The sequence below is a fragment of the Nuphar pumila genome, chromosome 3, assembly GCF_984573655.1.
Source record: "Nuphar pumila chromosome 3, dmNupPumi1.hap1.1, whole genome shotgun sequence".
Taxonomy (NCBI): Eukaryota; Viridiplantae; Streptophyta; class Magnoliopsida; order Nymphaeales; family Nymphaeaceae; genus Nuphar; species Nuphar pumila.
Window position 1 is genome coordinate 117,663,284 of NC_143251.1, and position 27,690 is coordinate 117,690,973.

The following is a 27,690-nucleotide window of genomic DNA, read 5'->3' on the forward strand; positions in this document are numbered from 1 at the left end:
ATACGTGGCAAGCAATGAAGAGAAGACTGTACGATTAAAAAGAACAAAATCCAGGAGCGCCCCTCGTTGGGGACGGATTCCGTCCTTCCCCCATCCCATTGGTTTCCTCCTCCAACGGTTTTGTCCCTTCTTGTTCTCAAATTACCAAACTATCCCAAAATATCATAATAAGGACAAAAACAAATTTGTGGGAAATATCGGATCTGGTTTGAGGCCAAAGAACCATGCCTAGAGCACCAGTGTGTTAAGCAATGATGAATCCAAACTTAAGGCAAATGCTATTCATGAAATCAAAAAGTACGATCCAAATTTGTTCTAAGGCTTGATGCTTCATTTTTGGGTTGGGCAATTTGGATCAATGGGGATAGGAGGCCATCATATTGATAAGCTTGGCCATAACCTCAAAATTTTCAATTCAAAGCTTTCGAAGTCAATGTTTGACAAGGGCATTTCTCCAAAAGGCCGATCCAATTGTTGGATTTGGTTACTAGTTTTGCACTAATCTAATGATGCAATGACTTTCGGATCTTCGACCCGACAACTGCCAATGGTGAGCTGCTCTGCTTAAGGCTAAATCGATCATCAAATAAAGAGATACTGACTACTTATCCTGCTTAGGGCATTCTGTATTAAGTTAATGGATATCAAATTGGTTTCACTAGAATTCCCCTTCTGTCATTCAAAAAAAGTTAAGGGCTATTTTAGTCAATCTGGGATCACGGAAATTCACACGAGGGCGGTCTCGTCTAACCGTCAAGGAGCATTTTCGTCACAGAAGAAAACGAGGCACATCCGTCATTTCTGGAAAAGAATTATCCTGTTTCGATCATTGGGGCTAACAGATAATCCTTTGCAGCTTCGTCCTCGCGCAGAACGAACAAACTGGTGGCAGAGGAAGAGGAGGAAGAAGGAAAGCGGGAAAGATGCCATCTTTACGACTTTATCCCTCAATTTTGCGCATTTTCCTTCATCCTTAACTGAGTGAGTTCGGAATTCGTCACAGATATTCGGCAAAAGGGGAAAAAGAAAGATAAGAAAGGGGGTTTTCTTCAAATCCCATCTCCTCTCTTCTCTCTGATTAACGGTGCTGGCAAAAACGGGAGAAGAAAGGAACCCTGGTTTCGGTTTTTCATCAATTTTCGAGGTTTTTGGTCCAATTTCTCAGCGTAGATCGGAAATCCGAGCTTTGAAGTGGGAAAAGATCGAATTTTTCCCAAGAATTTGGGGGGTTTTCTTTCGGAATTCTCTTTTAGGGGCTTGGATTTCCGGGGGTTTCCCATGGATTCCGTCCAGAGATGCAAAAGATCGGACGGAAAACAGTGGCGCTGCTCCGAGAAGGCGTTGCCCGGAAAATCTCTGTGCGAGAAGCATCACTTGCTTGCGAATAAGAAGAGCGTAATTCCGTCCGGAGGCAATTCCGTCCGTACCGTGCTTGAAATACTCGCGGCCAGCAATAAGTCTGGATGGAAGAAGACGAAGCGGAGGAGCGCGGGATGCGAGGGGTCTTTGGTGAAGAGGAAGAAGGGGAAGTTAGGTGGAGAAGTTTCGGGGAATTCTGTGCAGAGGGAGTATACAGCGAGTGTTTTGACGGAGAAGAAGGTGAAGAAGATGTTATTTAAGAGAAAAAAGTATGAGGAAGAAAAGGAGAAAAAGGTGGAGGAGGAAGAGGAGGCGGACGAAGAAGATGAAAGGGCTTTAGGGAAGCGGAAACGGGCTTCTGGAGGAGCACGGAGAGTGGGAGAGAAGAGTTCGGGAAAACGGAGGTCAGTTTTGAATGGTGGGAGTTCAGGAACAGACAGTAGAAAGACGGACCCAGAGATTACTAATGCAGTAATTTTCTTTCTTTTTTGCTTTACGTTTTCTTGTTTCATCGACTTCCGCACACGTACTTTTCTTGATTTGCTCTTTTAAAAAAAATGAGATTTTTGCTGTTTTATTTTTTTTTGAAGTCTTTTTTTTCCTTATGTCTATTATCTATCGGCAAGGGTGGAACTTAAAGTCATGATCCGCTGCCATGCTTAGTTATTTTCAGTTTGTGAAAGTTTGAGAGGTGGGGTTATATCTCACTAATATTTTTATTTACAAAGCTATTGTACATTGTTTAAGATGCAATCTCATGACACGCATTATATTCAACTGGGTTTGATTGCTTTTATCATGAAGAATATATTCTAGTGGCTTCTTTTTCTTGATCCCCTTATTTCCTTGTGACGTAATTGGAGTGGACACATAATTGGCTTGGAAAATTTAGACAAAATAGTAAAATGAAGATGTACATGCCAAAGGAAAGAACTGACTGAGAAATATGTTTTCTTTTGGAAGTTCATATTATATATTTTGGACAGAGAGAAGAATATTTTTTTAGTATTAAAGTATTGGAAATGGTGCAGTCAAATATCTTGGATAAAAGTTTCTACTTGTTAAGTTCTGCTTAACTGGTTGGATGGTTTTCATTTCCTCACAACCGGTACTTGGGGCGACTGAGGGCAACTTTATTTGGCAGCTCCAGCTAAGACCTTGGAATAGCTGCCCGAGCTTGAGACTTATCTGAGCATGTGGTTGGATTTGCATGTTTTTGATTGGCGAGAGAAATCAATTAGCAACTCCAATCGACATTTGGCTGGCTGGGCTAGAGACTTATCTGAGCACTTAGGGCACATTTGTCTAGCTCTCATGAAAATCATTCTATCTCACGAATCAGAGAATGCTTCTCATTTGGCTCCATTCTCTCATGTCAAGCATAGGTGAGAGAATGGGGCATGAGAAAACGACACTGATTTCTTTTTGTAAATGAGAGTCCACTTCTCATTTGCCGCCAGAATTCGATTCACAACTGCTCCTTTGTGATTTTGATTCATAAGATTCAAAATGACATTTGATTCCCATCCAAGTGTGGCGGGGCGAAGCAAATGTGCCCATAATTGGATTTTTATGTTTTAGTTTGAAAAGGTATGGCGTTGACATTTGAAGCTTCAGACTTCATTGAAATAATTTTGTAGGATTAGAAAGTGGACAAACTTGTTCCATATATTCCTCAAATGCTTGCTTCCAATAGCTAGACAAATCTTTTTGGTGCTTCTAGTTGTTTTCTTTTTCTAGTCTTGCTCTGTGGAGATGAGTAGAACTATGGTCCAATCAAGATGGCTTTGAATCTGGATCCAACTTTGAGGCACTGACAATCTATTTGGGCCTGGCTTGGGCAGGTCAGATCTAATGGATAAGGGCCATATCCATTTAGTCCTGTAAAATCCTTAATATTGAATATTTTACATATAATCAGACCAGCTTTTCATTGAATTTTAGTTTGCAGTAGATCTGGTTTCTAAGCACACATCTGTGTCTCGTCCATCTTGTATTTTGGACTTTTTTGTATCACACCCATTAGCTTATCAAATCTGCTTTTGGGTTCTAAGGTTGCAATACATGTACATATGTATGCATGATTTCATTCTTGTAAAAACTGCATCTACATGCTCATATTTGGTCATGTTTGTTATTGTGCATTAAATAAATAAATTTCATTTGTAGCTGATGTCTCTTTTCTTTTAGGATGCCACTGGTAAGCATAAGGAACACAAGGGTTTGATGTGCCATCAGTGCCAGAGAAATGACAAAGGTGGTGTAGTAATTTGTTCCAGTTGCAAGAGGAAGCGCTATTGCTATTGTTGCATCACTAAATGGTAGTTATTCATTCATGTGTGGCCTAATGATGATCTTATTGTTATATGTTGAAGTATATCAGAGAACTTGACGCTTTGTTTGTCTTCTGTATTGCTGACTACTGCCACTTTGGTCTGCAATTGTTAAGTATCTTATAAGAATTATCTGTGATACTGTTTTCCAAGGTACCCGGAGCAAACACATGAAGAGATAGAAAGTGCATGTCCAGTATGTCGTGGTAACTGCAATTGCAAGGCCTGCTTGCGTGAGAACATGGTTGTTGTGGTAAATATATTATGGAATTTGTAATTTAACTTTCTATTGAATTTATCTATGGAATATTGCTACATGGACCCAAATTCTGGTGGAAAGCAGGATAACAATCGATCTTATGAAATAAAAGAGATCTTGACTTTCATAATGATGAATATATGTCAGAAATTGTGGAACTGTAGGTTGGCTTTGAAAGAAGGAAAAAGAAGGGAAAGATTGCTCTGTGCATATGTTTTCAGATAGAACTGTAGGTTGGCTTTGAAAGAAAGAAAAAAGAACAGAAAAATAACTCTGCATATTTTTTCAGATAACTCCAAAATCTGATCAATCAGTTCCATATTTGGAAGTTTTCTTGCAGCCAATTTTGGTAGTTTCCCCATTTTATGCAAGGAGTTTGTTATGGAGAGCCATTTTTCACTTTGATGTTTCTTTGCTTTTGTTTGGTCAGGACAAAAGCAAGGAAGATGATCCAAAGGATAGGCTACAACAGCTTCTGTATTTGCTGCATAGAGTTATGCCAGTCCTTAAGAAAATCAACAGTGAGCAGAGCATGGAGAAAGAAATTGAAGCCAAAATACAAGGTTGGTCATTTGCACCTAATAAGATACTTCATATACCTATTCTTTGTAGTCGCATTCTATATTCTTTTCAGTTCATAAGCAGTTCTTTTCTTTCATTTTAGGTGTTCAAATTGCAGACTTGGATATAACAAGGTCAAAACTTGGTCTGGATGAGCGTTTATATTGGTGTGTATGATGTCTAGGGTTCTAAGATATCTACCGTTCTTGCAATTCTGTATTTTTTTTTCTTTATGCATTTTAGTAGATGCAAGTGATTTCTGGAAGCAACCACAATGCTCTAACTTGCTCATAAAGGTTTTCCTAAATTTGAGAGCTTTTACATGCTGTAGTGTTTTAATTGGAGATGCATTACTGGGAAAGTGCCATGATGGTATCCTGTTTACTGTGATGGACCCATAAATTCCAAGCATGAAGTTCTCTTTGCTTGGTACAAGGGAATGGTACCTTAGATGTCTATGTGTTGAACCTGCTGGTGGGTCATCCACATACACCACATTGTTCTGGGAGCCATCCATTTGTAAAATGGTGATACTTGGCACCTCCTTGTTGTGCATCTTCTGTATGGCCAGTCTTTTGTATATGGTTTCTTTGGCTGCATTTATGATGTATTTCCATGACCTCTTTTTCTGTGTGTCTAAAAATAGGAAGAAAAAACTAGTCATGAAACATTGGTGGATCCTGGCAGAGAAACTGCTTTATGATATAAAAATCATCTTATTTCCCCTAGTTCATGCTATAGTTCAATAACTTTGTGTATTGGCCTATCCAACAGTGACAATTGCAATACATCCATTGACGACTTCCATAGAAGCTGTCCAAGCTGTGATTATGATCTCTGTCTCACTTGTTGCCGGGAGCTTCGGGAAGGTTGCCAGCCTGGAGGCAATGAGGCAGAATCTGCTTATCGGCAGTCTCTTGAAAGAACTCAAGGTCAAGCTACAGATGGTTCCTTAGGTAATGGTGCTCCAGTGAGAAAATTTGGATGGGAGAGCCAAGCAGTTGTTACAAAAAATGCCTGTACTGCAGAAAACAACCGCCCTTTGCATAACTGGAGTGCAAATGATGATGGCAGCATTCCGTGCCCCCCCAAAAAACTCGGTGGCTGCGGCTCTGAATTACTTCAACTACAGCGGAACTTCAAAGCAAATTGGGTTGTCAAGCTGTTGAGGAATGCAGAGGAACTCGCAAGTCATTGTCAATTTGTAGATGATCCTGATTCATCCGAGGGTTGTCTTATGCGCCCGGTAAGTGATTCAAGTGTTGGGGGTGATGGAGAGAGGCCTGCTGTAAGGCGAGCAGCATTCAGAGAGAACAGCCATGACAATTTTCTGTATTGTCCAAATGTGATTGACTTGCGAGACAGTGGGATCAAATATTTTCAAAAGCATTGGTTAAGAGGTGAGCCGGTAATTGTGAGGGATGTCCATGAGAAAACAACTGGTCTCAGTTGGGAACCGATGGTCATGTGGAGGGCTGTTAGAGAGACGGGCAGCAACAAAAAATTCAAAGAAGAAACAAGTGCTGTGAGGGCCATTGATTGTTTAGATTGGTGTGAGGTCTGATTTCTTTTCCTTTTCTTTTCTTTTTTTGTTATTTGTTGCATGTACTTAATTTCTTTGTAAATTTGTATTTCTCAGGGTTATGAATTTGGGATGCATCTTTATTGCTGATTTTACTTTTAAATAATTCATTGCCTGTTATATTTATTGTTGTGATGAATTTTATTTAAAGATAATGCTATAATGAACTGATAATGTAATGTGTTCCACTGTCTTATAGTTGGTATTCTCATCATGTTTCATATCCATGTCAATTATCATTGTTCATAAATAGTGATCACATGGATGAAGGCGTTGAATGTTTAAAAAGTTCGAACTTGAGATAAATGTTAGAGAAATTTACAAAAAAAAGTCTTCTAATTTATTGGCTGTTTGCAGAAGGCCACCTAGCATTCAGTAATTACATTTGGCCACCTGCTTTTATAATTTATATTTCAAAGACATGATAAAAATGTCATTTTTATATCTTGAGTGGGTAAAAGTAGTTTGTTAAATGTAATAACATAAATGCTGAGCAGATTTTTTTAAATAGCTGATAAGTTAAGTGTATTTTTGTGAATTACTCTAAATGTTATCTGTTGTTCAGAAGGAAGTTCTAAATTAGATTTTCTTGATCTAGGATTTCTTTCCAAGAATGTCAGATTTTGGAATTTGAGAGAAAAATTAGAAAATGCAAAATTTAGGAAGAAACAATATTGAGAATTTGATGCCATTGATGCTATCCTGTAAATATCCTGTTACACAATGCATTTTTTGACTATCATGTTGTGCTATGTTTAGCCAAGGCCATTAGATATTTGTGTATTTGAATTAGGATGTCATTATAATATTTTCCTATAATATGTTTAGTTTGTGTATAATATCAAATACTGAACTTTGTAGAAGGACAAGGGCATGATTATGAATTGCATCCCTAATCAGTGGCAACATGATCTTAATACAGAGGCATTGGAACATCCTCCCTGGGTCGGTTGGACCACGCTCTTTCAGCCCCAAGACTTTCTTCTGTACCTCTCGAGAGTATGAGTTGGAGAGAAAACTATCTCATTCTCATTAATTAAGTGGAAAGATGTATGCATCTATTATATATGCAACACATTACCACATGAGAATATATATGTTATTTGAGTTTTGACATGGCTTGGTTATATCTATTGGTAACAATATCCATAAGAATTATTATTCTAGTCCTCATGCTCTTGTCAATTCAGTAGCTAAAGATGTTTCTTTTATCTTGATAATTTCTTCTAAATGTAGTTATTCTTGACAAGGATCTAAGTTGCATCTTATTTGACCACTCTGTAGGTTGAGATAAATATACACCAATTTTTCAAAGGCTACTTAGAAGGTCGTATGCATAGAGGTGGCTGGCCAGAGATGCTGAAGCTTAAGGATTGGCCTCCCTCAAGCTTATTTGAAGAAAGGTTGCCAAGACATTGTGCTGAGTTCATTGCAGCGTTGCCATTTTATCCTTATACCCACCCAAAGTCTGGTGTCCTGAATCTGGCTACAAAACTTCCAGTTGGATGCTTGAAGCCTGACTTAGGACCCAAAACTTACATTGCATATGGATCCTATGAAGAGCTTGGTAGAGGTGATTCAGTCACAAAGTTGCACTGTGATATGTCTGATGCGGTAAGCCTTTTAGTTTGAGTTCTTATTTTTGCATAAGCCAATGCTTTCTTATGGTTGCATCTAGAATTGTTTGTGCACCACTTATTACGTTTGTACCATAGTAGTCATGGACATCGCTCGATCTTAACTGATAGATTGGTCTTGTTTTACCTGTTCATGACCGTCTTCACTGTTAATGTTAGGATCCATATCTACTTGGATGTTGATGTAGTTTCCATTAGCTTTAGCTTTTCAATAAAACCCCATAGACCCTGGTACCATCAGCCAAACCCCATAGACCCTGGTACCATAAACTAAACCCCATAGACCCTTTTCTCATATTTTGTGTTTCACTATGGATGCACACATCACATAGTTCGTATCATTGAGTCGCACGGGAATGGAGACGATCACTTCTCTTTCATTCTCCATGTTTTACAATAATGAGAGAGAGAGAGAGAGAGAGAGAGCACAAGATTTGTTGAGGAGCTCTTCTATAGTGCACTTCCCGATGCAATGATCCACAAACTGATGCTCCACCAAGCTCACAATCCTCCTCTTGGTCTTTTCAAATGAATAACACCTCAAGATCACCAGAGCTCTAATACCATGTAATGGAATAGAACAAATACAAATAAACGTTACTTATGGACTTGCAAGAACACAACCAATTAAGAAGAACACTTGATTAATCAAGCCACACCACCCACACAAGGGTCAAAGTATTCTTGTATTGCATGAAAATGCTCTCTAGAAGCATTGGAAAATACATGGGCTCAAAGGCCGTATTTATAATACAAAGGAGCATAAAGGGAGCAGCCCAACTAGCTGTTGGGCTGCTCCCAATGATCACATTTGTGACTGTTGGGGGCAGCTCCAACCCCAGTCAGCATACACCAAAAAGAAAAACAGAAAAAAAAAGAATTAAAAAGAAAATACGTACACGGTCAGCCCCTAATGGGCTGATGCCTATTACATAGTGAAATGACTGGAATACCCTTGACGGGTATTCCGTTTATATATATATATAATCTTAACAGATGTATCCGTGTAACATAGGTACAAAGTGCTCTCTCAGTTATGCCAAAAAAATCCTAGCATCTAAAAGAAATTCATGAAAGTTTTCTTTTTTATTTTATTTTTCAGAGATGATTGTTTATGTTAGACAATGCAAGTATTTCAATAGGTGTTTGATGGCTTCTTTAAAATTTGTTATAATCAATAAGTGATTCCTGACTGTGGGAAGTTATATATATATATATATATATATATATATATATATATATATATATATATATATATATATATATATATATATAGAGAGAGAGAGAGAGAGAGAGAGCTTCCAGACCATACATCTCCTAGACCGTCCCAGGCCCCGTTGAAAAATATACTTGTATGTGTTTTTGGCTTAATCCAAACCTGTAGATGTGTTTATCAATGTTTATTCACTAAAAAACATGCTTTGGATTGAATCAATTTAACAAGAATTCATGAATTTTAGTTAATCAAGTTTTTGGTTGAATATGAACTGTTGATTTTTTTTGTAGAGTTAAAAACACATTTAAATATGAAAATGTTTAAACTGATACATGTTTTCTACTAAATAAAGCATAGAGATCATATCTATAGGTTTAGTTTAAGTAAAAAACACATGCAAGTATATTTTATAAAGGTGTCTGGGGCAATCTGGAAGCTACACATTAATATCTATATATATTTATGTATCATAGTCACATATATATCAGTGAATTTTCAAAATATTGCAATATTATTGTTGTATTTTCATCGAATGATATTATTGGTAAAATATCATGATATTTTGAAAATATCATCAATTTAATTATATCACAATATTCTCCTGATAATATCATGATATAATAAATTATTTTTACTGTTTTTGTTTATTTTCTACATCTTAAATATATTTTTCTTCTTTCTTTTACATTTTTTACTTATTCCCTTTATTATGTATGTATTTTATTGTCTAGACATGATATTTTCTTATTTATTTTTTGTTATTTTTATGTATTTTAAATTTTTTATGCTCCGAGATTTATCACATTGCGAGACATAGCTAACACCGATATTTGTGACTATGATATATGTATGTATGAAGAGAGAGAGAGAGTTGTGATCTAATGTCAAATCAATGACTTTTATCTGATGCCTTATCTTTTGGTGATTTCTTAATTTCATCGTGTAGTTCTGTGAGAATTTCTATTATATAGGCATTTTAGTTGCCGTGTTTGTGTACAATCTCTCTTTTTGTTGGGATAATCCAAGGGAACCCTGCCCCTCCCCAATCTGGGAGTACACCCATCTTTGACTTTGCAGCAAGGGATGCCACCCATGGGTTTTGAACTTGTGCCATCATGTCAACTTGGTGACATTCACAACTTGGTGTTTGTGTAAAATCTCTTCTTTTGGTATATGTATGGAAAACATGCCAGGTTCTATCTGATTATTACGTGTGAGTTAGATGCCTTATTTCTGTTGTTCACTTAATGTGATCATGTAGTTGCCTATTTGACATATCTTTTATATAGGCATTTTAGTTTGTTTAAAATTTCTTATTTTAGTATATATGTATGGAACTTATTCTAGGTTCTAGTTGATCATTAAATGTTGAGTGTATTGTCGATCTGTTAAGACAAGGAAACTGCATGACATTTTCCTTATTTGTTTTTATTAGGTTAATGTTTTGACCCACACTGCTGAGGTGAAGTTCCCTTCATGGCAGCAATCTAAAATAAGAAAAATGAAGGAGAAACACCATCAAGAAGACTTGGTGGAACTTTATGCAAGTCAAGGAAATGCTTTGGATGACAATACTGATGAAGAGAAAAAAGTGGAACCACAAAAAGTTAAAACACCTGTTAACTTGCCATCTTTCAAGGAAGTTATGGAGAAAAAATCTTCATCCTTTTATGAGAGAACACAATGTCCAGAAAAGATCAATGTTGAGGTGGAAAATATCAAAATCCAGCATCATGGAATGGAAAAAAGCCCCTCAATGTCAAGTTGCTGCTTACAAAGTAATAGTGCATTGCCTGCAAACATTGAGAGAAAGATTGAGAATGTTGTTCAACAAAAAATTGAGAATGGGAAAACAGAGGTAATTGTCCAGAGTTCCATTCCTGTGAATGCAAAAGTTGATATGCATACAAAGAATGAGGGGCCATATAACGAGGGAAATGGAATACGTGCATCTTGTTCTCCAAATTGTCTGGAGGCTATTCATGAGAACTTGAACTTTTCAGAAAAGAAATGTATCATGGGCGAGAAAGTTGTAAATGCCAATTGTTATTGTAATAAAGACAAAGAGATCCAATATCCTGATTATCAACAATCTGAGATGGACGTGGAATTATCTGGTTCAAAATGTGTGGATGATGCTAAGGTGGTTCAGAAAGTGCCAGAAACCATAGATGTTGAGATGAGATCTTCTGACAAACAACAAAGTATGCAAAATACTAACAATGAAGAAACTAAGGATGCTTTAAACAACAAAGGAATAAGTACCGACCCTGAAACATCAGGTGGAAGGAAGTTGTGCTCAGTTTCTTCTGACAATCCTAGCACTGCTGATGTAACTTTGGAACAAGGTGTATGTAATGGGAAAATGTCTTCTCATGGTGGTCGCAGAAATAACTCATCAAGTTCAAGGACACCAAAGGTGAAGAAAAAGGCTATGGGAGTTGTTTGTGATTCAGAGGATGCCTATGGAGGGGCTGTATGGGACATTTTCCGTAGACAAGATGTACCAACCCTGATTAGTTACTTGCGAAAGCACTGGAAAGAATTTCGCCACATTAATAATCTTCCTATCAACTCTGTGAGTATCATTATTCTTTTTTTATTATGTATTTTTCTCCCCTATAATTAAAAAATCTCTAGCTTATTGTGCTTGCTTCAGGTTGTTCATCCAATTCATGATCAGACACTTTTCTTGAATGAGAGGCATAAAAGACTACTGAAAGAAGAGTTCAGTAAGTTATATGCTTTGATTTTTCTTCACTGATGCTTCAAAGCAGCCATTGTCATGTGTAACATACGGACATTTGTTCTACAGATATTGAACCTTGGACATTTGAACAACACCTTGGAGAGGCTGTGTTTATCCCAGCTGGCTGTCCTCATCAAGTGAGGAATAGGAAGGTTGGATCCCTTCAGCACTCACTTCCTCTTCTTTTTATAATCTACAATGTCCAGCTCTTTTTTATTATAGCAGTCAATGTGACAGCATCTCTTGATGCCTTTGATGCAACTTATCAAGTTAGGAAATGGAAAGGGGCTCTTTAAACAATCAACTCTTTAGACTCTGTTAGGATTCTGACCTGTTTAGAATCGGTTAATGAGTTTGTGCATCAACCCTTTCAACTAATCAGATGTTACTGTTGCTTAAGTCCCGTTTTTCGGTTTAAGTCTCACTGCTTATGTTGAATGCTGGTTCGAAGTCCTTTTTTTCTAGCCTCATTACCCAGAACAGAACTTATAAACTTCAGACTTGTTGGTTCTGTATGGATTTGCATGTTTCTATCAAGTACAACATAGGACGATCAGACCCATTCAACAGATTATCTCATCTATTTTTCTTTTTATCACGGCATATATCCAAGTTGTAATGTGTTCAAGATTGGGTGGTTTTTGTCAAGGATATCCATGTGCCTTGCATGAGGATAGTTCTTTTACTCCCTTCTTCAGTTCTCACATGGTATACAAGTGATAGGTCCAATTCATCATGTAAATCCGTATCTTTTTATATTTATTCTTTTCTTTTCAATTATTCATTATCTTTATGTTCATTTTTTCCTTTTCTCCGAAGCAATCTGTGGAGTATCCGAAGCAACATGGCATGGTTATTCTCAGATGTTATAAGAACTGGGCAGTCCTCTTAATTCCTTTATTTCTCTGCTTTAGAGAGCCTCTTCCTCTATTTTTCTGACCTAAATTACAGAATTCCAGCCTAGCAAGCAACTGTAAGTTCACCATAGGGCCTTCCAGGACTGTCCTTGGCTAGAAGTTCTTGCTTAGAAAATTATTTGGAGCATTGGAATTACCCATTCAGTTAAGTAATCATCTCAGCCTCTTAATCAGCAGCCCTTGTAAAGAGTCATCTGCTTGGTGTTTGGATAGACGATTGAGGAATAAGGTTAGAAAGCCTAGCATGATGGATGACCAACTTGAAGCCTTGAGAACTTTCTGTTTTTCATCTGCATACATGAAGGCGTGTCCAACCATGTTAAGTGGACATTTCCAGAGGTCTAGGTGTCTAGCGTATTAGTGTTAGACACTCCTTAACGCTGACATCAATGCTGACATAGTTGGTCATCATCTAGACACTGCTGTTTTCCTAAATATTATAAAAGCAGAAGTGAGAAAAATCAGATGCTTCATTAACTTTTTTCAAATGACATCCCTGCCATGTATGTTGACAATGTAATTAAAATTTTGTTTGGGCATTCTCTCTTATCTTTCTTCAAAAAACCAAAAATGTTAGTTACATGGCAATATCATAATATTTTCAAGTTTCCATTTATAACTCTCTTTCCCTCTCTTTCAAGAGTTACCAACGATTTCCCTACTTAAAGCATCTCTCTCTCTCTCTCTCCCTTTAATTTTTTTATTAATTTATAATTTTGTGTGGCCACTATGCTGAAATGGTGGAGGCTTACCTTTTCATTTTATGGCTACTAAACAATTTTATACATGACATGCACATTGTAGTCGAGAAACTTTTCATAGATGACATGCATAATTAATTGATAAAGTGGCTGTTATGGAAGTCAGCTATCTGTTTCTATTAGGTTAGTCTATAAATAGAGAATGTCTAAAGAGATCCAACGCATCAAAAACAATAATAGCTCTATAGCATGCCCTATCGATTTTCCATTCCAACATCTTCAGCACCTTCTATTTTGGCTGATATACCTCTCAATTCAAATATGTAGTACCTTCAATGGTATGCATTTTTTTTAACACTTTTGCCTTGTGAATATCTTAAAATTATTTTTTTTCTAGTTCTTCATCCCAATTACCGAAAAATGCTTGGTTAATCTTTTCAGGGTTTTCTTATTCAATTATAAGTGGTATAAAAGGGTAGTTGTTTGCTTTAATAATTTTTCATATACATATCTTTTATTTTATATTTAGACTTATTTTTAAACATTTATTAATTTCATTTATTCTCATAATAAAATTTTGACATAAGCTTTACTTATAGAGCCCGGCGATATGGGCAGGCCACTTACTCTACTAGTTAACTATAAAGTGTGTGACACTCTTCACGTGTCCACGATGTCAAGTTTTTGACACGCTATGGCACTACGTGTCAACTGTCGGACATGCTATGGATACAATGTGTCAAATGTCAGACACACTATCAAAATAGGATTCAAGTGTTGGACATGCTATTGTGGTGGATGGCCACATGTCAAATGTTGGACAAGCTGTGGTTAGTTTATGTACATAATGTGTCAAGTGTTGAATGCACATTGTATGTGAATGGATAGTGTATCAAGTGTTGGACACACTGCATAGAGTATGGACACTTTGTTAAAGTTATAGAAGTGTCCATATCTTAAATTTTTTTTCTTGTCTCTACTCTATGATCATCAATACTTTTGACCCCTAAGCATCAACTTTGTACCTTAACTGGACATTCACCAGAAAATCATGTGCATTTTTATTGCTTAAAATAAAAAACCTTTAAAGCCCTTGAATTTTAAAACCCAAAATCAGAATCTGAGTTTTATATTTCTAAAATATTAGCTTATTCTTTTCAATGAGAATATAAAAAAAATATCCACCATTTATTCTGAAAGCCTAGGTTTCTTGAATAAGCCAAAAGGATTAAAGAGCTAAAAGAATCCAAGGATTTGTCCTCAAAATTGTAATGATTTTCAAATGAATGATCAATGAAAAAATCGTGAACATTAAAATGAAGTATTGTTTTTTATATATTATTTATTTTGTAACTAGTTTTCAACATCCATTTTCTTGTACATACACACAATATCCCTGTTTAAATTTTAAAGCTCATTGTGTTTGTCCCTTCATACTGTGTCCAGGTAACATAGAATGTTGACTATATTTTTGTTCCAGTTTGCATTACCATTAAAGACAAACAATTCTCCAAGGGTCAAAAACAATTTAAAAATTTTAAGTGATGATAAAAAGAGAAAAACAATTTGCAATTTGTAAATAGTAACAGAAGATTTGCACACAAAGTGAATTAAACTGTAAAATCTTAGCTACTTTACCAAACAGGAATGCTGAACTCTTTTTAACCGAGCTATCTTTATGTAGTGGGTTAGGGCAATATTGATGACTAAGAACAATGGAAGGAACAAAAGGCGATCTGAAGTTGCTCCATATATAATACATAATCATCCCGAATTTCCATATCTTACCTGGATTTGTATTTTTAGTGTGAGAGGTTTAAAACTTTTACCATTTATCATGGCTTATACTAGCGTATATCTTTGGTACTATCTGGTTCCTGATTTATATTTGTAAAGCCATTTCCTTGTTTTCCTGTTCATCATTTTGAGTGTTTTTTTTTCAGTCAAATTTCTCTTTTTATGTAATCACCATATGTTCTTTTCTTCCTTGCAGTCATGCATCAAGGTGGCCCTTGACTTTGTTTCACCTGAGAATGTTGAAGAATGTGTCCGGTTGACAGAGGAATTTCGCTTGCTTCCGGAAGGTCACAGAGCTAAGGAAGACAAGTTAGAGGTATTCATCAGTTATAATAACAATCATGGACTATTCCATAATGAATCTCAGCTTATAGTATTTTTTGTTCATGGTATCTGTGATGATCTATTTATTTATGAACAGACCATAAGTTATGGTTCAGATAGTACATATGGCAACACGTGAAGTAATGCTCACACACACAGAGAGATGCAAAACTGTGCATCCATATCTACATGCATTTGCGCAAACAAGAAGATACCCATACTCATGCACTGTTCTCACTAACACCTTCCTGTTTTGTTCAAGTGAAAGTTCTTACCAGCAACCAGCTGACTGTATTCATATTTCTTTTTTATAAAACTCTCTAATTATATGAAATTGCTTGTTTTGCTATAGTTGTACTTGTCTTTGTTTGATTTTTTTTAAATGCCTTTTTTTGCATCATATATTCTAGGATGATGTTCGAAACACAAATTTTGTTAATGACTCATCACTCACAATCCATCATATGGAAAATATCATATATGTCATTCCAAAAAAGTGTTGCTGATGTATAAAGGATCATCAGTCCAGTTATATGGATCTGACATGCCACAAGACACTTGTGCAAGATGTGATGCAATTTTATTAGAGGTTGCTCCTCATTCTGTGCCCTTAGATTGTAAAAACGACTCTAGCTCTACACGGGACTCTGGGGCTTACACATGAGTCTCTGATGGATTCTATACATCCATAATTAAGAGAGTAACTGTGTAAATAACTTGCTCGATAGTGCTAACTAATTGGGACTATGCAAGCTCCAGTAGCTTCTTATTCATTGCAGCCTTCTTGACCGTTTTCTAGTGATATTTTCAGGTGAGAAAGATGGCCCTGTATGCTGTAAGTGCTGCTGTTAGGGAAGCTCAGAAGCTAGTGAAAGAACTCAAGTAAGAACATATTTGTTCATTGACTTTGTTCATCTGAGTGATCTTGTATCATGCTGTTTCTCTTGTGGTTTGTTATTCTTTTCAGCTCTTGTAAAAGTTTAGTTAACTGCTGGGTTTGCTCACTGTCAGCTTCTACACCTTATATATTTTCTTCATCAAATTTTGTGTGGTGTTTTGAATTCTGGTGAATATTTAACAATTTCTTATATCTTATTTTAAAGGGGCTTTCGTTCAAACTTGGAAGTCCATTTTTGCCTGTTCAAAACAGAAGTGGAAAAATTAAATATTGATTTAAGCATTTTCAACAAAAACTTGATTGGGTCTACATCTGTACCATAATTTATGTAGGAACTGACTTGATCACTGTCCTGTCAATAGGTCATAACTTCTAGTCTTTTTTCATTTCTATTCTTCATTGTTTCTTTTATTTCATTAATCTGTGTTCCAGCTTGTTAGTTGCAGTGACTTCTCTCTATTGAATATGAAGCTATTTGTCTCTCAGGTTTGACATTCATATTGCTTCCTATTAGAAGCCTACTCTCTGTCTGGAATTGTGAGGTTGATCATCTTTCTTACTAAATTAGGTGGCTGTAGCAACTCAACCTTGCCACACGGGAGATCCTGTCATTTTCCTCGTGATTAAGATCATGTTTTCCAAGCTTTTGCAGCCATGGAAAGTCAGAACTCTATGTCTTGTACTGTTGCAATAATATGCTCTACTTGGCATAAGAAGCAATTCAAATTTTAGGTGTCTTTGTACTGAGTTGTGGTTTTAATATCCAGTTTGGATATAAGAGTCTTACTATGGGTGTCCATGCAACTTTTGTAAGCATCAAGGTATCAATAGCTTGGAAAAACCAAAAACCCAGACTGAGAGAACAAATGCTTTGCATGATTGCATATTAATACCTGACATGCCACCTATGAGAAGAATTGCCAAGTAGCCTCTCTTTATCCACATGTTTCTGTTTCTCATATGTACTGCTGCAAAGCAAGACTTTAAGGGAGTCTTTTATGAATGATGAATCAACATGGTTTTTGCAAGGCATGCTAGGCCGACCTTTAGCTGCACATATTTTGACTATTTTATTTTCCAAATCATCTTCTTTTAAGTTTTCTTTTCTCCCCAAGATATCATGGACTCATTCCTGTTGGATTTAACTTATGCATTGAGATCTCAAACTTGTGTGCAAAATCTTTTCTTTCTATTAAATCTCAAAATTCAGTTTGTTCGTGCAAGTGCTTTGTGCAATTTAGTTGAATTTGCTTGACTTGTCTAACCCAGATAATGATAATCTTAATGTTCTATTGATTGCAACTTGCAACAAAATCTTTCATGATTGGATTTCCAGTTAGCAACTTCTGTTTTTTTCCTTTCTCCTTCTTCTTCGGATTGAAGAAGAAAGAGTTGAGGGAATCCAAAATACAAAGGAGGTTTATTTTGGAATGTACCAGTTGTTTTGGAATGTACCAGTTGCGTCCGAAATGGTGCCAATAAGAAGAAGGAATCACCAGGCATTTCCAGATATATTACTTACAAGAATCAACACAATACACCTGGTCGATTGGAATTGAAGGAATTCTGTCCCTATTGTTACAAGCATACGATTCATAGGTAGATAAAGAAATAGATTGAATGCGTTGTGTGTGCCAATATTCGAAGGAACGAGAAGGAATTACATATAACATATCTAAGAGCAAATCAAAAGCCATTTCGGGCGGATTCGAGATGAATGAAGAAAAGGTATTTTAGAGATAAGGAATAAACCATGGATAAATTCAAGTGACCCTTTCATAAATCCAAGCGATCTTTTAGTAGGCATTTTGTAACGCCCCGAAATCTTAACCCAAATTTTGAGAATTTTTTTTTTTTCAATACAGCGGAAACCAATCATACCATAGGGCTAAGCATTCCAGAACATTACAGATGGAGCAATACCAAAACATTCTTTTCATTTCAATATCAATGAAAAATTAAGATCAGAGTTCTCATACTATCCTTGGAACAGTAAATCCAAAAATCCTGATCGAAGCATCATCCCGCAGTCGCTCCTAAATCCAACTCTTCACCTGAAAATTTATAGGAATTAGACTACAACTGTCTAAGTAGGAATTACTGTAGTTTTTCTTGTAAGTATATCATGTGTCAAGTATATGGTGTGGTTGCCGAATATGATTTTCAACCCATACAAGAATAAGTAAAGCACTACGCTACAACAGTCAACAATTTATGAGAAGCAATCTGACAAGTATTATCAAAAGCAATCATTTAAATATCTCATAACCACAGATACAAATCCATACAATGATTCAGAGAAATGCAATTATGACAATTCATAATGCAGGTACGCATTCATACCACAAGGTACATCCATTATGCATAAAGAAACATTAAACCATACCATGATGCATAATTTTAGTACAACAAGACATTTAACATACATTGAAAGTTAAACATCATGCATTCACCAAACATATAACACTTAAGGGAAAACATATAACATATGCATATTCTAATGCATAGTAGAAAAATGCATGACTTATGTGAAATGCGTGATTTCTTTTGTTACCTTTCATTTAAGTTCCATCTTTCTATATGCATGCCCTATTAAATGCACGCAGCTTTAAGTTCCTCTTTTTAATTACCGTTGCCCGCGGATACACCAAACGGGTACAAACCCCGAGGTCAAGTAGGGTTCCCGGGGTAGCTTAACACACAATTTGTATTTTATTACCGGGTTCCAAACTTAGCCCTCGGCCGATATCAGGAAACAGCACCATCTATCGGAACCTTGGAAAACAGCATCCAAAGTCGGGGACACCAGGGAAAACAGCATCCACTGGCGCCACTTTCTTGGTATACCAAAACAACAACAGCTGTGTCAAAACACACCACTCCCGGGTAAAGTGGCGGACTCTCCCTAAAACCGTGGCCAGGAGAAGAACCTCAATATCGGGTTCAGGGGCAACAACGCACACGGAGTTTTTGTATCCTCACGGTTTCCCCCAAACCGCAACATCCAAGATTCTCATACTCCAGATGAGATATCCCAGAAAGTATATTACACTGTTCTTATTCTTTATATTTTTATTAAGAGCCAATTATTGAGTTTTGCAGTTCCACATGCAAAAACAAGGCAAAAGCTCGCATCAACCCCTGCGAGAACCATCACGAGACTCCAGCCCGTGGAAACACATCGAACAGTGCAATATAGAACAATAATATAAAGTATGATTTTTGCGATGCATTTAACCAATTAAAGAAAAAGCAAACCCAAGCTTAAGGCTCTCCAGGCCTGTGATGATTCCTCTAGACCATCGATGCATCGTATGCAAAAATCATAACAACTTGCAATGTATGCAATAATACCAACATGATTCCAAATGCACATTCATTCATACCAATTTAACAATGTGCATGAGCTACCACAATCATATGCATGTGTTCACCATCCATGTGCAAGTGCTTTTATGACATCACCTAACACACATGCATTCATCTAAGATTTCATAAACACATAAGGACATTTATGCAAGATTGTACACGCCAATACCATTGATGCCATGCACACACTTGTACCAAGCCAACTTTGCGGAAATCAAATATCTCACACGTTACAAACTATAAAGCATGCTAACACGTGTCATTAAATATTCAAAACTCAACTTTACATTAAAAAACTCAACTTTACGTACATAATAACAAATAGAGTTATCAGCACAAATTTATTAACATTGAATAATTTATGTATGCCCTTCACATGCTTAGACATTGCCCTGTGCCAAAAACCAAAGTTTCTCAACATACACTATGATCTGAGTATTAACCTGTGTGGTTTAGGTGATGCACTTAAACATATATGAAAAGCAACCGAGCTCATGTCGATTCCCTGATCTTAACAACAATTGCATAAGCATATCACTGTATATTCCCATCATGTGCACACATACTTGCATGTTTGTTTTTATTGAAATGAACGTCAAATGCACATTTTCTTTCAAATGTGTGCAACTATCAAGGCACTGGTTCGGTTTGGAAATGTCATATGCCCATCAACACAAATTTCTATCACGCTCCACCTTATTGTCAACTTCAAAATTTTATTAAGTGCATGCCTATCTTCTGCATAATTTGGTCAAGTACAGACAACATGCAAATACCGATTCTTAGCACCTATATTTATGTATATTTACAATTGTATTTAGAGTACGAAGGTCTCTCTTTATCAAGAGGTTCACATCCAGCCGACCCAGTCGACTGAGGTCCCAACCAGGCTCAGCCGCCACCAGTCAGCTGGGTCGGGTCTGGCAAACAGACTGGATAACTAAGCCAGCCCAGCCAACCCCATCGGCTAGGGCCTGACAGCACCTGCACTGGCCCAGCCCAGCCTGTGTGTGCTGTCGAGGCTGGACAGTTACCCACCTATTTATGTATATATATATATATATATATATATATATATATATATATATATATATATATATATTATAGGAATAATTACACGGTCATATATCTGATAGGAAGCATGATTATTGAGCAAGTATGCAGTTAAAGCATTCAACAATTAAGAAACAGTTACACACCTACACAAGAGAAAATTTTACACCTATACATTAAGAAAACCTGTGAAAGAATTTTAAATCATGCACACCATGTATCTTGGTGTGGTTACTGATCTCCATGTTTTTCTCTACTAAACCATCCAGCTCATACCCAACCGAACACCCGGCTGGGTCTAACAGCATAACACTGTAAGTAGTACTGAATACGCTCCAGCACCCAAATGCAGATGCACATGCTATGGAAGTTCTTCTCACGTGTGAACAAGAAAGTGGTGACAGAAAATTCTACAAGTAATATTCCCATGTGTGCATGTAAGTGTACAATAATGTGCATAACAATAATTCTCATGAACTAGGTATGTAAGTGTGCTGCAGAATTACAGACAAGGATATTTATAAGACTTGAATACAACTGAAATGTAAATAACTCCAACCGTTGACAGATAAACCTTACTATCACGTAATAGGTGTCAAGGCTGATTAAAGGCATTTAACTCAACTAAAAATTTATGCATATAAACGAATCACAACATTAAGACATTCTAAGCATTAAATTTTCAGAACTTACATTAATTCAGACAAAAATTAATTTGAACCTGAATTCATTTTAGATAGTTTAATATAGGTTCCATAGTTGTAACACACTGATCAGGTGTCTTATACATATATATATTTCTTTTTCACACCTTGATATTAACAGAGGTTAATCGACTTTGATTTACAGCACTCCCACCCTAAAATTTGAATGACGTGCTCCCTCTCTTAGGAGTAACATAACATTGTAACTAATAGTGGATAGTTTCAGTGATTTAACAAAATAAAATGGACACTTAGGAATCAATTAGGGAAATAAAATTGGGAGGTCACGGTTATCAGGGTATATGCCCTTAACAGAAATCTGAAAACCCCTCTCTATTATTCAAACACCCCTGTAGCATCTAGATTTTTCACAGCAGCTGAACCCTAAACCCACACCAAGTATAATAACCCCTACTATCGATAATCCAAAATCCCCAAATCAGGGATTTGGCATCTCTGATGGCTTAAAAACCCAAATACCCAAAAAGAACCCTATCGGATTTTGGGATTCACTACACCCTCATCGTATGCTTGACCCACAGAATACCCAACAGAAAAACAAACAGGAAAACCTACCCTTTTTTTTTCCGGCGAGATGGTTGCTGCTACAACGAAGGAGGTGAAGACCGAGAGGGAGAGAAGGACTCGGCAGGGCCGGCGGCATCGACCCAGTCACACGTAGCGAGGGTGCCGGTGAGAGACTCCAACGAACTCCAGGGCAGCGCCGATGGTTTGCGCAGAGGGGGACGGGAGAGGAAGAAAAAGCGAGCAGAGGTGGGGAGGAAGAGGGGCGAGACCCCCATTTGAAGAGGCAGAAGCACATTGCCCTCCTAGCGGCGCGCTCCAGCCCCCTTCCCCCTTTGCGATATCCCTTTGCAGGGGTTAGGGTTCACCCTAACCCCTTCATTTTATCGGGCCTTCATATGCCACTTAACATAAAACCTCCTCTCTTTTTTTTTTTTTTATAAGCATACGGGTTGGGGCCGGGTCCAAACCTCGCGACCCGCGACAATGGATCCGTTGTTAGCGTGGATCCGGGTTGGCTTTTTAATGCTAGATCCATAATGAGCGTGGATTCGAGTCCGGTTTTGAAAGTGGATCCGATTATGTTATAAAGGTGGATCCACATGTTGGATCCAAATGGGTCCAACTGTGAATCAACCCAAAATAATTTTATTTATTTCTTTACTTTTATTATTATGTATATATATAATAATTTACATAGGTATGATTTTTATGGATCCGGGAAGCGGATCCTAGGCCCAAAACGCATAAATTCTACTTAATTGCGTAAAAATTTTGCATAAAATTTTCGGTTATTACACATTTGCCCCCAATTGAGTTGGGGGATCAATTTGATTATAGAAATGCAAGTTTAATTATTCAATTTATTGGTGAACAAGGAAAAATATTACCTAGGCACGTGAATAGATTGACCTTGAAACAACAATGATTAATTACTATTGCTATAAAACAAACTCGTATTTTATCTTTGTTACCTTTTCTTAATAACGAGAAACAATTTGAGAGATCCTAGTCGATCTCTAGAACTACTGACACTAGAACCACAAAGAAATAAGACTACTCTTCAATCAAATCATAACTCAAATTGATGTGATGCTTTGTTCGTAAAATCTCAAGCCCATATTCGATTGTCGTGTCAGAAGAAAAAAGAAAGAATGGGGGAAGAAGACCCATTTCAATAAAGAAATGGGTTCGTTCATTCATGCTACATTTTATCTTTCTTTACATTGTTATTTTCAGAATGGGGGAAGAAGACCCATTTCAATAAAGAAATGGGTTCGTTCATTCCTACTACATTTTATTGTCCTTTACATTGTTATTTTTACTTCACCTTTCCGGGGGAAATTCTCCGGGAAACTCTGTTTTGTTTAAATTATTCCGTCGGACTCCTCCCAATCAATCTCCTTATTTGATGGTATCATTGGAAATCATGTAAAAGCAATTCCTATTTGATATAGATATTTGTGCAAGTATCTTATTATCTATGTCACATGGGTGCGGGTGCGGGTGCGGGTGCGACACGGGTGCGGCGCAATTTCAAAAATTTTGGACACAGGGACTCGGCTATATATATATATATTAAAAAAAAAAAATATATATATATATATAAGACTCGGTCAAAGTTGTGCCCATTAGGGGACAGGTGATGAGTTGTGAAGGCATTCTGTACACTTTCTTCATACAGGAATAATTCACTTTTGGGCACTTTCTTCATACACTGTAATAATTCACTTTTTTCATACAGGAAAAAACCACAAAAACTTGAGTTGTGCCCATTCTGTACTTAAAACTTGAAAGTGTACAGGTTTTTTAGTTGTGATGGGTTTTTTTCCTTACAGCTGTAGCCCAGAAAATTTTAAAAAAAAATTCAAAAAATTTTTTTTTCCAAAAAATGGACCAAAATGACCTTGGGTGCGTTGACCACACCCAGGGTCGGGTTGACCGAGTCCGAGCCGCACCCGTGTCCGCACCCGTGTCGGTGCGTGTCGACGCGGGTGCGGCGACCTTGGAGCCGAGTCCATGTGACATAGCTTATGATTAAGGAGCTGCCTCTTGCACATATCGTGTATTAATAGACTATAGGGTACCCCATTCTTGCGGGTTACTACATTTATCCGAGTGATCCACACACAACGAAAATCTCATTTTTGCCTTCCTCTACCCCTATGGCTGGAAACCAAAGCCCCTATTTTCTGTTGAGTATCTATTCAAGTAGGTCTTGAATGAGCTTCTCGAAAGGTTGATTCAAATGAACGATTTTTTCTTCGATGCCACCGCGCAATATATCCACGTCTAACTCTTGTCATAGTTTAAAATGAAACATTGATGAGTAAAATTTTCATGAATAACTAATTGATTTTCATTTCTTTTCTTTCAATCATTCTTTTTCCTTCTCCTGGTCTAAACAAAACAAATTCTTCCAGTGTATAAAATAAAAATTCTGATGGCTTTTGCTACTATAACCTTCCCAACCATGATTTGTTATTTCTTACAGGCAGTTCATTTCCGTATGAATAAATAAATAGCGGGTCCATCGTTTCTATGGTCGCTTCTTAACAGCGAGGTCCTATCTATGCACCGGATCCCTTTCCCTCATTTAATCAATGTTGTTGGTAACTTGTACAGTTCACACCATTTTGTTTCTACCCATGAACTAGCCAGTAATAGGATTTACAGCATGTGGTGAGCATGTTAGCAATACCAGGAGTGGAGGCAGGTACACGTTGCTTCCATAAAGTAAGCACAATATAATTGTTTGAAACTTTTCTACACAGGCATCATTTTGTGTGCATACGAATAGGAATATCTGCATGTGTTGCATTCCTAACATAAAATGCTAAGTGTTAACTAGTTTCATTGATGTGTTCTAAAGATTTTGGAAATGTGGAACTTTGTTGGGACTTGGGAGGCTCTGCCAAACCAACCCTGTTCCGTCCTGAAGCAGTGTTGAAAACAACATAATTTTACAAATGTTATTATGCATGTCACCTATTGATTTTCAGTATTGCGAATGTCAAAATATGGTGGGCAGACTCTATGCGGGCCTCCTGCTAAGTTCCAGGTGAAACTGATTTCAGGAACAGAGTAAAACTTGATCACATTTTTCATGTGAAACCTATTAATAACAGAAGTATCCTTTGGCCATACATCCAGCAGAATTTTAGTTAAATTTTTGCATATTATGGCTGGAACTTATAATATTGATTGTTTTTGTGTTTTTGTTAATTCACTATATGTTATGATATGGAGGTTTGCTTAATTTAAAAGAAACATGCTTCTTAAGAGGGGAATGAAAATTGAGCCATGAATTCAACATGCTTATATTTTATTTTTTTCATTTTTATTTTGCCTTTATAAAAAGCCCTTTTTTACTTTAATTACTTGTCTATGTTTAATATTTTCCTGTGGTTTTTGGAGGCAGTTGTCCATTTTACATTTATTTATCTAGCTTTCCTGACATGTTAGTCCTCATCTTGCAGCCCTTAAGTTGAAGATGGGAAATAGAGAAAGTAATGAAAGGATTCATTACATCTTAGACAGAGATTATACTGCGGTGCAAGCGAAAAAAGGATAACTCCAACTTCTGAGAGATGTTCATCCAAGCTTAACTTTGGATTGGCAAGCCATGGACTTGTGGCCATGACCATCATCAGGTGGTTTGTTGACATCCTGAGTAGGAGTTGAATGTGCCTTTTTTTCCCCCTTTTATTCTGTATTGTAGATGACTATTTCTAATCAAAATAAGTTAATTTTCTTGTTCAGCTGCTGTGCCGACTATTTTTTCACTCTTTTAGCTTCTCAAATGTCTTCATATGTGCAAGGGTCTGGGTGCTTTAGATGTTTGGTCTAGTGTGATCTGTCTTTGTTGTGAGAATTAAAGTATTGCTTTAGAGGGCCTTTGCAGGTATTTTATTATTCGAATCAATTTGAAGGCTGATAAGTGATAAGGTGTTCTATTCTTGTTATTTTGAAGGCTTATAATAATCCTGGTGATCTGGCTTTTAAGTGATGGGATTATAGGTTGGATAGTTTGTTTAGACTAGTTAGTTACATACAAAAGGAGAAAAAGGAAAGCAAAGAACTAGCATGAACATCAATTTTATCTTTTGAGTTGTTTTTTTCTTAACTTTTGATGTGTCAACAGGTACTAGAGTGGTATGGTTTTATGATAAACATTGCAAGGAGAAATTTGCAAAGGCTGTAGGCCACAGAGAATTCTTGTAATGGGTAAGCACAATGAGTTCTTTTATTAAAGAATGGCAAATACTATCGTTGTTTGACAATTTGGCACAGCTTGAGAGGAGACAAGATGTATTGGTTTTTGTTATAGGTAATTCATAAGTTTTTTTTTTAATAAAGAAAAAAAGAGTGTTTAATCAGGTAATCAACCTCATGGGAGAATTCTAGGGAATGTGTGGCTTGAAAAGATGACTGGCAAACTTGGAAAGAGTAGTTTTCCTCTAAAGATACTGCACTTCTGCAGCCGACGGGATCCCTCACTTAGTTTTTCAACATTAATTTATTTCTCAAAGCAGATTAAGGAGCTTACCTTCTCGGCTTCCATCTCCATCAAGAACAATGGCCGGGATATGGCCCCTTCACTATAGAGGGGGCTGCGGCAGGGCTTCCGATTGTCCCCCCTCTTATTCAACTTAGCATATGAAGCCTTGGCGACAGCATTGAGAGGTTGGTTGATGTGGGTTTCACTTCAGTCTGAGCAAGATTTGGAGCCACTGACCCTGCTCCAATATGCTGACAACCTGCTCATCTTTGGAACACATGGTTGATCATCAAAGCCTTTCAGAATGGCAGACCTTAGGGTGAGTGATGCAAAGTGTGATCTGCTCACTTTTAACATGGAAGAACCGATATGGACTTCAAGGTATCTTTCATTAGCCGGCAGAATTACGTGAGCAGGTTTGTCATTACTGCTTTCCATCCTCTGTTAGCGATCTTCAAAATTCTGAAGAAAAACAACTCAGAGGTTGAATAGGCTTATGAGAACTGTATTGGAAGGGAGTAAGAGCGATCATGAGGTAAGTTGGGAACCAGTGGGGTTTGGTGGGCTGGGTATTAAGCAGCTTCAGCCACTAAATAAATCCGATGGTGAAATGGTGGCGGACGCTCTTTAAAGAGGATAGAACCTGGTAACGCCTCTTAATCAGAAAATATGACCTTAGTCACTCTCCATGGACGTGGACCTCATCCAGCAAATGGAGGCATTGGGTTACATTAATAGGGCTTCACTTCCAGGTCAGTCGTTAACCTGGGAAGCAGGAACAACTTGAGGTTATGGAAGGACAAATGGTATGGCCAAATATAATGGTTGCAGCTGGCTGAAGGTTGGCCTATTTAGTTTAGTAGAGATTTCAAAGACAAGAAGCTTGAGGAATGGCTGAAAGGTGATGTATGTGCTTACCTCTTGGAAGCTGAAGGAGGGAGATGATCTATTTCGCTGGATGTGATCACTTGGGGGAATTTGCTTTTGCTTCCTTACTGTTTGCTATTCCCACCAATGGTCGAGCCATTTCTTAAACACACTTTACGAGGCTTCAGGCGCTCACCTAGGTGCAAAGACATTTGCATGGCTTGTATCCATGGACAAGATCGTACTCGTGTATAGGCAGTTGGTGAGCAGTCTGATTTATTTGACTATTTTCAGATCATAATGCAGTGAGTCAATTTATGAGTTTCCCTTGTTCTCAA

General features: G+C 37.1%; 1 protein-coding gene across 2 annotated transcripts; it reads left to right on the forward strand.

Moving 5' to 3' along the window:
* Nucleotides 1-831: 831 nt before the first annotated feature.
* LOC149843428 (lysine-specific demethylase JMJ27-like) lies at nt 832-25,738 on the forward strand. Of its 2 annotated transcripts, none has more exons than XM_089999789.1 (13): nt 832-1,830; nt 3,550-3,680; nt 3,846-3,945; nt 4,382-4,514; nt 4,616-4,679; nt 5,287-6,070; nt 7,379-7,708; nt 10,383-11,525; nt 11,607-11,679; nt 11,763-11,848; nt 15,308-15,427; nt 16,247-16,317; nt 25,464-25,738. In XM_089999789.1, exons 1-13 carry the CDS (start codon nt 1,279-1,281, stop codon nt 25,468-25,470), a joined length of 3,594 nt encoding a protein of 1,197 aa, XP_089855915.1. In that variant the 5' UTR covers nt 832-1,278; the 3' UTR covers nt 25,471-25,738. The 2 variants fall into 2 exon arrangements, 1 of the variants encoding a protein (XP_089855915.1); XR_016430872.1 differs by having other exon boundaries at nt 835-1,830; nt 11,588-11,679.
* Nucleotides 25,739-27,690: the final 1,952 nt, after the last annotated feature.

Excerpts from the sequence above, each read along its gene's own strand:
- LOC149843428 (XM_089999789.1), top strand. The coding sequence starts at position 1,279 with ATGGATTCCGTCCAGAGATGCAAAAGATCGGACGGAAAACAGTGGCGC. Across the intron at positions 7,709-10,382 it reads ACTGTGATATGTCTGATGCG|GTTAATGTTTTGACCCACAC; the intron begins GTAAGCCTTTTA and ends TGTTTTTATTAG. Across the intron at positions 11,680-11,762 it reads ACTACTGAAAGAAGAGTTCA|ATATTGAACCTTGGACATTT; the intron begins GTAAGTTATATG and ends TTTGTTCTACAG.